Source organism: Cottoperca gobio, chromosome 4 (assembly GCF_900634415.1).
Source record: "Cottoperca gobio chromosome 4, fCotGob3.1, whole genome shotgun sequence".
Taxonomy (NCBI): Eukaryota; Metazoa; Chordata; class Actinopteri; order Perciformes; family Bovichtidae; genus Cottoperca; species Cottoperca gobio.
Window position 1 is genome coordinate 5,718,534 of NC_041358.1, and position 16,485 is coordinate 5,735,018.

The 16,485-nt window shown below is 39.2% G+C and overlaps 1 protein-coding gene across 1 annotated transcript; it reads right to left on the reverse strand.

Annotated features, from left to right (window-relative positions):
• Positions 1-3,826: 3,826 nt before the first annotated feature.
• Positions 3,827-14,298, reverse strand: diras1a (DIRAS family, GTP-binding RAS-like 1a). The gene is made up of 4 exons (XM_029430169.1): positions 14,115-14,298; positions 8,429-8,612; positions 8,150-8,320; positions 3,827-7,780 (listed from the first exon to the last, which is right to left on the reverse strand). The coding sequence occupies exons 2-4, from the start codon at positions 8,564-8,566 to the stop codon at positions 7,490-7,492; spliced, it is 600 nt and encodes a 199-aa protein (XP_029286029.1). The 5' UTR covers positions 8,567-8,612; positions 14,115-14,298; the 3' UTR covers positions 3,827-7,489.
• Between the last annotated feature and the right edge of the window lie 2,187 nt (positions 14,299-16,485).

Here is a 16,485-nt window from a genome sequence, read left to right on the forward strand (position 1 = left end):
CCTAGTATGAGTTGTTCAGTTAAATCCTTCTCACGCTTCTGTAAAGTGTTCCTTGCTGAAAGTACCACAGTGTGTGTAGATAGCCCGTCCATATTGGATTAGATATAAGATATAGATATAAGGAGCTTTTCTTTAGCAGCACTCAATGCTGTTGCTTCAATGAAGGAGAATAGAATTAAACGGAAACCTTTCTTTTTAAGTTTAAGAAGACAAAATGGTCTACTCATTATGATCCATTTTAGAAATCAAGCCAAATATAGAATTCAATCAACCGATCGATCCATTTTAACAGGTCAAAGATAAGCACACTTCATAGTATATTTGTGTAGGTATATAGAGCCTATATTGAATACCCTTTCTTGCCTTTTAGTAAGAGATATTGTGATTGGGGGAAATAGAGTGATTTAATGTGACAGTTGTGTTAAAAATATGTATTTGAATAGTAAAGCTGTTGAACATGGATCAAACTATTGAGAACATTTTTTGTGCCCTGACAACTGTCATTGACATTTACATTATCAAATCCTTCTTTGAGAAGAAGAGTATATTCACATTCTCTGGAGAGGGCTTCTCTTTGAGCGGTCATAACGTTTGGAGAGTTTAGACAAAGCCCAGTTTCTTTCCACCGTTGCACTGGATTTGAATCCAGAGAGATTTACATCTTGTAAAGCTGCATCTCCTCTTCCACAACTTCCGGCCATGGTTTGGGTATTATTGACGCCGTGTGGGTTCAGCTGAAGAAATAGTTGGGGGTCTCTACATCGTCTGCAGGGTTCTGTCTGTCAAACATAACAGCTGTTTTAATGTAATGGAAGTGCACATGGGACATTTATGTGAATCAACAACATCATTATTTATGAATATTAAAATGTTCTTACATTTAAATACATTTAAAAACTACTTTTAATAATTGCTTTTTTAATGTTTAAATGTTACAATAATTCTCATTATTATTATTATAACATTTTAACTACAGGGCGTAGATTAGATGTGGAAAGTGGTGGGACATAAATTTGTCAGGGAGTCCTACCCCAGAAGATTCGGGAATTTTTCATCACATTTCCTGGAACTCTACACACTATACTCAGGGGCCCCTAGACATGTTGGTTCCTATGAAAGAATATAATATTGTGCTCCCCCAAACCTACACCACCAACACAGGCTGAAAAGTGAACCACACAATTTGACAAACCAAAGCTTGACAATTTGCCACTAATAACCTCAGACTTAGCCCACTGTGACGCAGGACGGGTCAGAGGTGTGAGTGGCATCTCTCACTAGACATGTGAATTCAATGTGAAAGTAATATTTTAGGAATTTATTCAAATCCAACAGTATTTGAAATTTTGGTCGATTTTACTCCTTTAAATGTTGTCAAATGGTACTAATGTCCCGCTGAACACCTCTGTAACATGAATCAGACAGATACATACTCTGCTATTACTTGTACTTGTATTACTGGACCAGCTTGTGAGGGGGAAGCTGAAGCATGTCTTGTTTAGCCTTTGAGACAGCCTCTGTGCTGCCAGATTCCCCTACTGCACACACCCTACATGTGGGGATATCCAGCCTCCAATTTCTCTTTTGCATCTTATGTCACCTGCATTGTTTCCTTTCTGCCACTACTGTTCCTGCCAAAGTTTCACTTGTACGAGCAGAATAAATGGGGCGAGTTTTGAGTGTGACTCAGAGAAAAAGATTCAATTACAAATCTGTTGGTTGCTTCAGCACCCCGGACAGCGGCATGGATTCATCAACACACAGCACAGTGAGAGCCGCTTCTTGGACCCGCGGTGTCGGGTTCCCAGAATGCTCTTGTGAGAACAATCTCAAAATGTCCCACAATCCCTCAACATCTTTACCAGCTCACATTCAGCGCTTTGTTATTGTAACATACAGTGGCACAGATAGAAAATATATAATTATGATGAAATATGGCCTCCTGCATCATGTAGAAACAGTTTTATCAGCTTAATATGAAACTATTTAGATGTTAAATGATTTTCACTGACAATCCTGGAGCGAGTTTTGTACTTCTTTTCTTATATGATTATTTTATAGAGGTCAGAAAGTGTCCTGATCCAAAACTCAAGATTTATCTCACCTTTTATAAATTAAATTTTTTTCATATTAAGATTTACAATTACTTAAATTTGGAGCTGTAGAATAATATATTAACGTAATGTGTCAGTATTTATTCATCAAAGTGCAGACATACAGAATCCTACATTATGTTGTTTCAACCTGGGCAGTAAAGCTGAAAAGTCCTAAAAACATCAATTAAAACCAGGCTGTGTAAACGTCGCAACAGTACTCAACACTGATTACTGTCAAACTTTGATTAAAAGCTGCCAGATAAAGGTAGTGCAGTAACAAGTATAATATTTCTCCCTGAAATGTAGTGGAGGAGAAGTACAAGGTAGCATAATGGAAATACTCATGTAAAGTAAAAGTACCTCAAAATTGCACTTGAGTAAATGTAGTTAGTTACCATCCACCACTGTCTATGGACACCATTATCCCACAATGCAACAGAAATGGAGGAACATCAACTAATAACTTTAGAAAAACACATTTTAAACTTGTCAGTAGTTTTTCTAAAGTCACATTTTGATTGATGTCCGTTTCCTTTCTGAGCAGTTCATCAAGACTCGTGATGTTTGTATTGTGTATTGTATAGCTTGGTTATTGTGGAGCAGGAACACCACACCCATCAGTGACGCAACACAGTGAGCAGTCATGTGACTCATCAGCCACCAGGAGGCAGCAGAACTGAACCACAATCACTTCTTGTGATGAACAGGACCGTTTATAAAGAAGGATGGGGGTAAAACTGATAGAAACCACTTTAACCAGACTTCAGTTTTATGTCTTCTTATTGTTTAAAAACTGTGTTCAGTACGTCAGATAATGATGCCCAAAACTTATAAATGATGTGATATTTGCTTGTTTTCTGACATGTGGGTTGAATTTGTTATTATTACAGTGCATCGTCTGTTTTGATGGTCTTTTTTAAGTGCATCGCTTTGACTTTGTCTCCTGGGCTGCACTAATGTATTATTCTTTTGTTACAAAAAACATCCCAAAAGCAGTTTCTCATCTAGATAGTAATAATCTTATTCAAAAATCAATGAATTTGCAGCAGCTTTTCTATTTTAACTAGAAGGCAAAGATTGCACACTGTCGATCACTTGTTCTCATTGTATTAACTGTATGTATATGAATTGTACCTGATGGAGGTCTGAGGATTGAAACACAGTTAATAAAGGGAGACAGTGCCGGATTGTGTTCCTATACAGATAAAGCTTGGTGGTGGTGGCCTCGTGGTCTGGTAGGCTTCCAAAGACAACACCAGGGCTGTCACCATTGTGCCCCTGAGGAGGAGACACTTAACTAACTGTCCCTGTAGTCAGTTCACTGACAGTCGCTCTGGATAGGAGCGTCTGCTAAATGACCTGTAATGGTGATGAAGCTTCTTCTTGAGACTAAGGCTATGTTGCCTTTATTGATAGTAGCTTAACACACTGACACATACTTTAAGGATTTTTTGTTGTTTTGTGATGATTTTAATGATAATTAGTCAAATAAATTCTTCCAATTTAACTTTTTATTTCAAAAATATTTCAGTGTTGGGACAATGTTTTAAATCTAATTTAATGTGTTTTTCTTGCAATCACAATATCTCACATGTGCAGAGACTGAACTGGTTTCAGTGGTTTTAACCTGAATTCACTGGGATGGTGTTACATTGGACTTATTTTCAGTTCTATCTGCAATGTGAGTATATGTTGGTATATCTAACAGGTGTGAAAAAGAAACAAAAAGATTTTCTGTACAACAGCGCTATTTTTATTCAGTTACTTTCTTCACATGAGAAAAGTTTCCATTTACCCTCAAAACAAATGTGAAGCCACAGAACACAGAGCGTCACTGGGACTGCAGGCTCAACCACAGTGCTGCCAGAAAAATCTGAGGAGGGAAGAAAATACAAGCAACCTTCAGCCATGTTACTCTGCTGGGGAGTGACCCTTTGATCACCCACACGTAACATTTATGATTCTGATGTTTCTGTAGATTAAATATCCTCCAATGTTATTTGTTTGTAGGCAAAAAAAAATAATTACATATATAAAATAAATGCAACATATTTAGTGTTACATCGCTTGTGTCAGCAAACACATTTTAGACTGCAATGTAGAGAGATTACGTTTGCAATTTCTTTTACTGAAGTTAATTTAAAAATGTGATCCTGACACCTGAGACTTATTCAGCACCCCTGCGTAATGTACCAGCCCAGTAGCTGTAGTTCTGTGCCAGAGTGTCAATTGTCAAGTTTCATTCAAATTCACAGCAAATGTTTATCTGCTTTACATAAAATAACCAAAGAATGAATGCTTGTTTCCATCCACCACTGTTAATGAGTTCATGTCATGAGCTGGGCAGCTGTGAACATGTTGCCACCAACAAGTCACAAATTGCTAATTATCAAATGAAATGAAAGACTAGTCCTGGTGTATTTGTTTGATCTGTTGGACTGTTTTTGACCATAGTTTCTACTCTGCATGTTTGTCTGAGCTCTCCTCCAGACTTGCAAAGCACTTGATTCAAGATAATTAAAACACTATTAACTGTTAAGAGAAGTGACTAAAGCCTCGCTTCCCTTACCTGGTTACCTGATTTAAACTCACTTTTCTCAACTGATGGTATCTGCTGTAGTGGTTTATCTTGTTTTATATTTTGGATTTTATCTCCGTTTTATTATTAGTTTTATTGTAAAGCATGTTGTAACTTTGTTTTGAATAAAGAGCATTGTCACTATTAGAAATGAAGCAACAATCGCTTTCAAACTCGACTAACAAAGTTCTTATATAGTTCCTATAATTATAAACTTTCTAAGAAATGATACTAAAGGACAAACATTAGTCATTTTAAAGCACAAATCTGTTATCAAAATGACATGAAAGCATATATGACTGTAACAAAAGAAATATTTACAATTACATTTTGGAACAAAACAAACCTTGCTTGTGGATATGGCAAGATGGAGCTCATGATTAAAACCAACGTTGATGTTTGTGAAGGAAATAAGAAACTAACAGCTGATCTGTCAACCCGACCTCCTTCTTCATGGCACATTAACTGCATTGCACTACTGCTGCTGTTATTCATGAAAATGACATAAACAGGGTAATGTTAGAATTTATAAACTGGGACTTAAAGTTATTTATTTCCCTCCTGCAGCCCCAGTGCTCTTTCTTGAATATTGCTAAAGCAGGAGTGATGCAACAGGGAGGATGTGGTGACGTTTCAGACACAAAACATGTCATTAAGATTTTTACAGTGAAAAGAAACACATCGAGCATTTTTCAAAAGTGCATAAAATGTGATCAGCATGGACTCACTGACATGTAAATAATGATTTTCTGCAGGATGAACGTGTGCTTGCTCTAGTTTGTTGTGTTTGTGCTTCGTAAAGTTTTAAGCTCACTTATGTTCGGAGAATATATCAAACTGTCAAGTAATGTGGTAGGAAAGGCATTTCAAATATACAGCGGCTGCTCACACAAGGTACAGTTCTCTTTCCTGGTAGGTAAATAAACAATCTAACAATTAGAAATATAATAATCTTACTTATCTAAAGGGAAACCAGCAGTGGCACTACTTCAGCAAAGAGGGACAGTTCTAACCAGTCAACACAACCAATTTTCTGGTAGAAACTCTGAACTAGCCGAGCTGCATCGGAAGAGGAGGAACACACCTTCCAACCCCTCCAAGTCTGTCAGATTTACATGAAAGAGAAAGCTTTGTGTTCTAGCAACAGATGAAGCATATTTTTATACAGCTGATAAGAGCAATAGTTTTTGTTTAGCAGTTAATCAGGATCATGAAGCCAAACAAGTCTGTAAAGTGCTCAAAAACATGGACCTCTTCACTGGCCTACCAAACGCTGCTATTTTGAAACCATGTCCCTCCTGTAGCATTGCCAGACTCATGGACGGAGAGTTAAAAATAAAAATGGATCAGTCTTTTTTTATTCCACACAATCATTTTACTTGTCAAATCTGGCGCCTACATTACCCACAGTGCACCTCAACCTGCGTAGAGTAATGTTGGAGATTGTGGTGTGTTGTACCCAACATGTAAATCTGACCATTTTGATGGAGCTGCGCTAGCAGTTTCCCCCTGCTTCCAGCTTTATGCTAAGCTAGGCTAATTACGTCTCTGTCCTGGACACACAGATGAAACTGATATCCATCTCAAACATCTGACTCTGGAGACGATTCCCAAAATGTTGCACTGCTCCTTTAAAAGATATATACAGTTTGTACGGCTGCATGCTTCCACTGCTGCTCCATCAGCAACTACTTGTTTATGCTAACGGATGTTGCGTCCACTGAGTCTCAAAGAGATGAAAACAGAGTGAAAGGCCGGCTTGTGCTTGTGGATATCATTGAAGCCTTTTGGAGTTTCCTGATGTTTTAAGAGTGTCTGATGTTTCCTCTGTAGTCCGCCAGCTCATCAGACCACCTGTACCGTGTTTATGTGGAGGGTTAGGACCTTTATCTTATATGTAGGCATTCCTCTAATGAGGAGCAGGAAGCAGAACCGACTCAGAGCGAGAAATATCCTGTTGATTGTGATCACAACCACCAAGAAGGGAATCAGTATGGAAATGTCACTTGTCTTATTTACTTACATGTGAGGACGGTGGGTGAAGCTAAAGTGCACTTGTTAGCAAAGTGACCATGATTGTCCAATCATAGCTGCTAATCAAGCAGCTGTGACTATGGCACAGCAGAGTAACGACAGTTGCTTTTGTCAACCTCTGTCTGAAATCTGGGAACCATTGTTTCTGAAATGTAACCTGTTTGCACTTAAAGATCTGCCCAACCTGAAGCTGCCTGCTCACAAATAAGTCAAGTTTCAGATGGGCTTTGGGCCATTTTGTTTACGTAAAGCTCGGGTCTCTGGTTTACTGTTTCTGTCAACATCTTTTAATCATAAAACTTTGTACTTCAACTGCTGCACAACAATTTCCCACAGGGATAAATAAAGTTTAAACGTTTCTATATTTTGCTTCTATAAATATGAGTTTCATTCATGGGTTGGGTCAAGATTCAGAATAAGATCAGTGGAGTATTCCTTCATTCTAATATTAGTGTAATGGTGGTAGAACTTAGATGGGTCTGTATATGTTTTGTTAAAGTATTTTTCAGCCACAAACACAATCCAGTTCAGGCCCAGGAGAATCCCAGAGGCCCTGTTATAAATAAAGTTTCCTTTATCAGTCGGCCTCACCATTTTGTTCCTCTGGGCTTCAGTGTTCAGACAGATGGAGGAGGAGAGCCACTAAAGAAGAAGACCTATCCTCCACGATGCAGAGCAGGGGACAGATGGGAGGGGGAGTCTCTATGGGAGTTCATCAGCAGACTTCCCCTCCTGCCTCCTCTGCTGTTTCCACATCTCTACAGCGAGTCCACCACTCGCTCTACATGATGCTGCACTTCCCCTTCAACTTGTCGGCTCGTTTCTGTTTTCCTGAGCGCTTGCCATCGATGCTCAGGCTCATGTCCCTCTTCTTCTCCAGGGACAGCAGCTCCTGGAACAGCTCCTTCACGTTGGAGTTCGTCTTGGCCGACGTCTCCATGAAGGCACACTTCCAGGCGGTGGCCTGAGCCTCAGCCACCTTCGTATCCACCTCGCGCTGGGCCGTCTCGTCACTTTTGTTGCCCACAAGCATGATGGGAATGGACTCAACTGTACCTTTGATGGCCAGGACCTGGAGGGACATGGGATCAAGTCAACACAACATTTGTGGAGCACATTTATGATGCAGCTTTACAGCAATCAAGCTTTACACTTGGTAAAAATCTTAAAAGACAAGAAAGTGCACCCCTTCGGAACTCAATTTCAAAGAAGCTCAAAGCTCATCTGTGCGTAGAAAATCTAATTACTGTATCTTATTACTTTACTAATTAATTGTGGTAATCATGATAAACAGCTTCTAAGTCATGAGTGACTAATGATCCTGTTGACAACTCTGAGATTCTTCTGAGAGTTGCTCAGAAGAAATGATGACACTTTTATGAAATATAAACTTAAGTTTGAGGGGAAAAGACCCTACAATGACAGAATGAAAGACTGTGACCTGTTGGTAAATGGGTTTCAGCTCCTCCAGTGATTGGCGGCTGGTGATGGAGAAGACCAGGATGAAGGCGTGGCCTTTAGAGATGGAAAGTCGCTGCATGGCGGGAAACTGGTGACTTCCTGTTGTGTCGGTGATCTGCAGCGTGCAGACGCTCTTATCACAGCTGATCACCTGCAGAGAGAAGAGGTAATGATCAATACTTCACTACTACAGGTCAGTTATTATAAGCGTTTAAATGACACCCCTCAGTGTTTAATAAAAATGTTTTTCATATCTTACCTGTCTGTATGTGTCCTCCACAGTGGGGATGTAGGTGTCTCTGAAGGTGCCTTTGACAAACCGAAGGACCAGCGAGCTCTTCCCCACCCCACCGGCTCCGAACACCACCACACGGTAGTCGTTACTCTGCTCTGGCATTCTGGGAGTTGGAGTCCGCCTGCTGCTCTCGATAGCTGACTTTATGCTGAGGAGTAGGTGAAAAGAGGAAAAGTTGTAATATAGCAGAAATGAAAGAGTACACATAATTTAGTACTGCAGGTTTTGGTCCATTGTATACATATCCTGTATGAGTTTTATGTTGATATAGATTATATTTAGAATTCTTTTGAGAGACCACCGTACGTGGCAAATTAACCAAATGAAATTAATAGTAACAGAAAAGTGAATATCTGGCAATACTTTAAAGCAGGAGTAAAAGGGAAAGCGGGAGATGAGCATGAGCCTCCGATCAAACTGTTCATAGAGAGCGAGGCAGGAACAGACAAACGATTTGAATGTAATTAGTCTAAGTGCCTTCAACAGTAACTGGTAAATGAAAACCACTCTTTTTTCTGGGAGAGTCCTTCAGCTGGACGCCCAACCTGCTTCAAGTGCAGACCATCTCCATCACAATGAGCTTAGTAATAAGCTTCAGTGCTTCAGTCCCTCTCCTCATAATATCCACTGTTAGCAAGCCCAGCAGTCGATCGTCTGGTTTAAAAGTCAAACTGTTTGTTTCAGGTTAGCAGATATTTCTTTTAGTAGCTACATTAGTTAGCTTAAATTACAATTTATCAGCTAAAACGTTTTGGTGAAGGTTAGCTAATGGCCATGTTGAATAAATATATATATTAATAGTTTATAAATGAATGAAACCATTCGGAAGTTAAGTTTTGGTAGCTAACAGTTTGATTAAGCAGTTGTTCAGGTTAGCTAATAGTTACATTCATCAACGGTTTGGTTCATGATAGATAGCAGTTCAGTTTAGAAATAAAACAGTTTGGAAGCTAGCTCTTGGTAGCTTACAGTTTGTTTTAGTGATCGTTAAGGTTAGATGACATTCAAATGTTCAGTTTGGTTCAAGAGATTTAATTGTTACATTTTGCAGATAAAATAGTTCAGTTGAGAAGTTTATTTATTCAAGTTAGCAAACAGTGTAATTCAACAGCTAAAACAGTTTCAGGTTAGCAAACGGTTCAGTTAGCGACTTTTGGGTTCAGGTTAGAAAATGGTATATCAATAGTTATAATAAAGATTTTCATATAGCCTATATGTTATTCATATATTTATTCACAGTTCTGTTCAGCAGTTTTCTTCAGGATAGCTTCATTTGATTGACTTTTTGGTGTTGCTGTTTGGTGACTTTTAAGTTAAACTATTAAGAGCTAAAACATGGGGAAGATAGGCCTAACGCATATGACCACCCGTGTGTTTTGTATGTAACAGACAGTAAGTGATGAATAAATACTGCTGTGATGAGACTATTTGTGTTGCAGCTGCAGCTTTCTGACATTTAAATCTTCTGTGACTGAAGCACGTGAAGGCCGGATGAGTGCCTCGTCCTCTCTGAACTCTCAGTGTATTCACAGATAACACGACGAACGGGAAGGAATTAAAAAGATGGAGCAAAGGACTTGGGGAGCTACCCAGCATGCTGAGCTGTATTCCCCCACAGAATGACAAACGAGCATTGATTAGAGCTTTGAATCTCGTTAAAGAAGTGAGCTGATAAAAACCAGAGAGCAGGAAAGTCTACTGAGGAGTTTAAACACGACTGTGATTTAGAGCACAAAATGAATCAGAAGCTATTAAAAAATGTGAAAACAAATCTGGTGTCAGTTTCTTCAATGTCTCAGGTGTTGTGTGTTTTATACTAGAGTCAGCAGTAAACGTGCTAACATAAAGACACAAGAGAATCCAGTATTTTCCTGTGTTAAATATCTACTACTTTTAATAATCCCACTCACACTTGACAGCCTCCTGCAGCTCACAGATCCAGTCTGTGATAATGTCTGTACAACAGGAGATACCATCACACCATCCGCCTTATCCTCCCACTGCTTCCTGCTGCATGAGCCAAGCTGACGGTCTACAACCTCTACACAACATCAAAGTATGTATAACTTAGGAAGTGTTTATAGCTCATCAAATGCACATTGTTTGCATGAATGACCAGTGTAAATAACACTCTATTCAAGAAAACTCTCTGAAATGAATTGCAGGATCTCTGCATCGGTCACATCCATCATCCAGCGTACTACGGCACATTGATCCTTTTAAACTTGAAGTTAAAATCTCAAATACCTTCGTTCCATAATAGTTTTTAGATCTCACTTTCAAGAGATCCAAACAGTTCACCTTTGTGACGTCAGTCCGTTGGCAGTGTGCACCTGGGCCTTGGTATTGCTTTTTTTTTGTTTGTTCACAGTAAAGGTTTACGCTTAACGTTAACAGACACCGGAAAAAAACAGTATGCCACTTCAAACACAAGTGAGTGAAAAGCGAGTCTGTTGCGTTAGCTCTGCCTACCCTCTCTAGCGAACCCACCACTGCTGTGGGATGGAAAATGCATCACTAGATTTAGATGTATTGTCCCAGGAGAATAATTGCTTTCACAGCTTGTACACAACAGAAAGCTCGAGGCTGCTTTTGATTTTTCCTGTGAATGTCGCCACAGACACCTAGTTTGTAATACTGCAAATGCAATGGCTTTCATCAGTGGCTCATAGGCTCAATCAACCCAACTGTCAACCAGAACCTTTTTGACAACGGGTGACACATCTTCAAGAATCTAAAAGGAGTCCAGCTGCCTTTGACTTTTACATAACTCTCCATGCTTTCTTCTAACTGACACAAGCACCAGACCGCATATAAAAGTGTTTGTCAGGTTTGCCTTCAGATCAGTCTCGTCTCTGACGTCAGCGCTCCTTATCTCAACCACAAGTTTAGACCACTGACTAATCACACACACACACACACACACACACACACACACACACACACACACACACACACACACACACACACACACACACCTGCTTCCCGATAGCATCCATTGGGTTTCTGGATGTAACCATGGGAGCATCTGAATGTACTGTGTGTGGGTGTGTGCATGTGTGGTTGCCATGGCAACAGTGTTCGGAGGAGAGGAGAGACAGACAGCAGAGATTTATACACACGCAGACAAGTGCAAACATGTCATCATCGGCACGGCAGTTGTCATGGTTACCCGCCTGCCCACATCATCTGACGTCACTTCCTGTGTGGGGGCGGGCGGCAGGGAAAACACCACCGACTGCCAGCAGCATTGGAGCTACAGAAATAAATCTGCTTTCACGAACACGGAACTGTAAAACTGTAAAATATAATTTACACAGTAAGCTTCATAAAATAAGATTTTATTATTTTTGTTATAACTTTGTTGATGTCTCGTACTTAATTAGGAAGGAAACACTTCAAAGGGAAAGGCAGTAAAAATGTATTATAAATCTGCCGACATGAGACTAATAATCTGAAGCCACAGTTAGGACTCTATCAGGTATTAATGTTCATTAGTCACCAGGACACTCAGCTGCTGGATGGATGAAAAACTGTCAGTCAAACTGTGTCCCTGTGTCCCAGTTCAAAAAGATGCAATAACTCTGAGTTCATTCATGCTGGAAAAGTTTTCCTGTACTCAACATCTTCTCAGTGTCAACGTTCTCTTTTGTTTGGTGGACGTGTCTAAATACTACAATACCCATAAGACTTGGCTGCTTTGGTTTCAAGTACAATTCACAGTTAGTAATCTTTGGAAACTGATTTAATCCAAAATTGACCCAGAATTCTTCAGTTCATTGGAACACATCACACATCATCGGAATGTTTGTTTATCAATGACATGCATCATTCTCTCCTTCACTTTGTATGTCCTCAGGTATAACGTGCTTAGACAGTGTGCTAAACTAACGATGACCTCCATAAGCTAATGTCAGATATACAATAAGGACTAAAACAGTGAGCCCAGGACGGAGCCTTGTGGTACTCCGTATAAAAACATCAGTATTCAGAGTCAGGACATTATTTTACCATAATGCAGTGCACAAAGTTTAGACTGAAGGTGGTGTTAAAGGGAAAATAAATAAATAAATCATATTAGTTCTTATGGTACATTTCTTATAAATGTGGAAGGTAAATAACATGTAAAAGTATGACAGGCAGTCAATAGTGTTTGAGAAAAATTGCAGGCGAACATGCCACCATTAGCAAGTAATTATGCTAGAATGCTATGATAGCTAATTAACAGCAGGAAATAATCAACACGTGTTGTCATTTTTCCTACCCTCTAAAACTACCCTCCGACTGACATAAAAAGCAGAACGTCACCGTCGCTGAGAATAGATAATATCACAAACACACACACACTCAAACACTCACACATCCAATGTTTTGTCTCAAGCTCTGATAAAGACTGCATCCCCACAGACCTGCAGCCTCCCAGCAGAAAACACCACCCTGTGTATATGTGTGTGTGTGTGTGTGTGTGTGTGTGTGTGTGCGTGTGTGTGTGTGCGTGTGTGTGTGTGTTGCAGTTTCACACCTTCAATTCGACTCCTCACATTATTCTCACTCACAGTTTCTACTGAACATTTCCACATTTAATATTTTCCTCTTCATTTCCTACTTTACTGTCTGCTGCATCTTAAAAATCATCTCCAAAAAGCATATATTATAAATATAATGTATTTTAATATATTATTATATATATTATAAATTATATATAATATTTATAATAATATGTAATAAAAACTCTTAAAATGTTGACTAATCAATTGTAAAATGACTTAATGTAATCTAGTTGTATGTGTTTCTGATACAGTCATAACTACTATCAGCATTACCAGTGTACCAGTGGTAGTATGGGTTATAAATTGGCTGTGGTACTAACAGCAGTTATGTACAATAGTACCAGTCGTTAGTGTAATCTGCACTAAAGAATCTTTGGCTTTTAAATTCAAAGACTGATCCACAATATTTCATGTCGTCATGTTTTATACTTTGTTTTGTTTTTTCACGTTTTATGCTTTGATATAGCTTTACGTTTTAGTGAACTAAACACAATTGCACAATTAAGTTCAATACTGTTATATTTAAAAAGAGAGAATTATGTAATGGAGTATATTTATTTTATTTCTAGACAACTTTTGCATCAGTAAAGGATCTTACTACTGATTCCATCACTGCATACCATCGTTTTATTTCCTGTATCATAATAATTTAAGAGTATTAAATCATTGTAGTATTCCTCTAATATTTCTGTGCTGACTCCTCTGGTGATGATGATATTTGACGGCAGTAACAGATGTCGCCACGACAGAGAACATACTTATACAACACCCACATACACACACATGCACACCCACTCAGCTGACCTGCTGCTTTGTTCTCAGTTTCAATCAGATGCAGAATCTCATTATCTCCTTACATCATGTTAATCAGGCTGACTCCCATCAATATAGAGCACGGGTCGGGCACGCGCACATTCTGGCACGCGCACTCAGTAGTTTGGCTGACTGTACACACACACGCACACAGTGATGAAATTAAAGCTCTAGCAGCACCGACACGGCTGGTGAAATTAGACCGAATGCGGAGCTCTGCAGTCGGGCTGCTGTCCGTCCTCCCCGCTGCCGGTGTGTGATTGTCGGTGGGATGTCTGCGGACTCACCGTGTCTCCTCAGGCGGGTCCTCAGTCTCTCTGTGTGCGGGGTTTCTCTACTCTGGTGCGTCTGTGAGCATCCTGAACCCTCCGCTCTCTGACTCATAGCATCATCATCATCATCACCATCATCATCATCAGACCTGCTGCTGATCAGCACACATCAGCCCTCCTCTTCCTCCTCCTCCCTCCATCAGCATCACCTCCTTCCTCCGCTCCGCCGGCAAAAACAGGAAACAAGACTTCCACTCTATTTTCTCGTTTGGTTTTCAGAATAAAAGCCTGATTTCTATAAACCGACGGTGCTCAAACATTGGCAAACTGTAAACAACTGAAACCAGAAGTCATTAAAAGTATATATTGTAGACCAGGTCTGGGTGTAATAGTTGTAAAATTTTATTGTGTCATGTGACAGAAAAACCATCCTGGTAAAATAAAGGTCACAATACCTTAACCCATAAATATACAAAACAAATTAATTTGAAGGCTGTAATGGCCAAGCGGAAGTCTTTTTTTCCGCTTGTTCCCTGACATCTCATCATCATCGTCCTCCAAAGTAAAAATACATTTCCCTCAACACCTCCACCTCCATCAGCGTCACTCAGACACGTCATCCACAGAGAAAATAGAAGAGCATAGAAAAATGTGGTATGTGTCCCATCAGATTACATTAGAAACGATTCACTCCTGTAGCAATGATGCATGAAGCATTTAGTGATTACAAATAAAGGTCATGATGTAAAAACAGTTGATTTGGATATTAACAAAGAAAAATATGACTTTTTTTACTCAACATATTTCAAATAGATCTAATTGATTAGATCCAGTAGAAAAGATTGATTCAGAGAAAGAACTGCAGATCATTTATTATTACTAAAATATAACAAAAACTGTGTGTTTTTTAAGAAAAGACAGGAAATACATATTAAATATTGTTTATTTTCAGTCTCAATATGTGTGACACACAGAAACAAGCAATAAAATATTCCCTATCAGGGTTTTACTATCATATACGATGTTCTTGGATTAATATTACTGCTGCATTAATGTGTGTGTTGCGTTTTACTGCTGTGTAGATGTTTACGGTTGTGCTATTGTAACTCCTTTATATCCTGTTGGGTAGTTTAATCTACAGCTATGAATCATATTCTATAAGATCATCATATGTTTGTAGCGTCTCTGTCCTGTGAGAACCACGTATCTCTAAAAAATATTTTTTTTTGTTTTTGATAAAAACAGCCTGTTTTCAGCTTTGTGATGATGTAGTTTCTATCTGATCTAAGAGGTTTTTTAAAGAGTTTATTTCATTTTCAACACAAAAAGGAACACTTCATTCTTCAGTTTATTACAAACATTGAAAATCAGCACATCTGGAGATATACGGTTTTCCCTGGAGAGGAAGGGGATGAAAAACTGTAATCTGTTGATGTTATGTATGTTATGTAATGTGAAGTTCAGGGTTGAGACCAGTGAGCGATCTGAATAATTATTGTCACATTGTGCATTAGTAGAAACTATAATCTGATGATCATTTCATATAGTAAATGCCTCTCTGCTCTTGGATCTCATGAAAAATCATGAAGCTGATCCCCAAACCTGTGGCTTCCTCTGGTGGACAGTGGGAGTATTGCACTCAACACATACATGTTCATACTGTATACACTGTCCCTCCGGTTGTGGCATGTTGTTTGGGCAGCAAGATATGCCTTGTCTCATTTCAAGTGGATATTATTTGAGATGCAACAGGTGACCTCATATTCTGTTTTCTTTTGGTTACCATCATTTTGGTCACTGAGCCTGTCTCTGGTTTCGATCTCTGAAAGTAAAGAGATAATCTGCCTATAATGATCGCTGTTTAGGGCCAGATTACACTCTAATCAACTTTGGCTTTTAGTTTCTTCTTTTCAATGTCACAAATAGGTTTCTTTACATTCTGTTTGTTTACAGAATGTAAATTTGTTTACTCTGATTGGTGTTTGGAGGGCAGTGTTGTGATGGTGATGGCCTAGTGGTCTAGTGGTACAGCCTCCAAATACAACACCAGAAGGTTGCAGGGACGTGCGATCAGGGGAGTAACCTGAAGTTACAAGTCTTGGTGTTATCATAGACTCAGATCTAAGCTTTAAATCCCACATAAACAAGGTGACAAAAACATCATTCTTCCACCTTAGAAATATAGCTCAAATCAGACAATTTATAAATCAAAAGGATGCTGAAAAACTAATCCATGCTTTCATCTCAAGCCGACTCGATTACTGTAACGCACTCTTTACCGGCCTCCCAAAAAAAAACTACGGAGAGACTTCAGCTCATCCAAAATGCTGCAGCGAGGCTGCTGACTAGAACCAAGAGGAGAGACCACATCAGTCCAGTGTTAGCC

Bases quoted from the DNA above. Each gene is read 5' to 3' on its own strand.
- diras1a (XM_029430169.1), bottom strand. From the start codon at position 8,566: ATGCCAGAGCAGAGTAACGACTACCGTGTGGTGGTGTTCGGAGCCGGT. The intron at 8,321-8,428 runs GTAAGATATGAA...TTCTCTCTGCAG, and splicing joins TGGAGGACACATACAGACAG to GTGATCAGCTGTGATAAGAG. The intron at 7,781-8,149 runs GTCACAGTCTTT...ATGTCCCTCCAG, and splicing joins TGAAACCCATTTACCAACAG to GTCCTGGCCATCAAAGGTAC.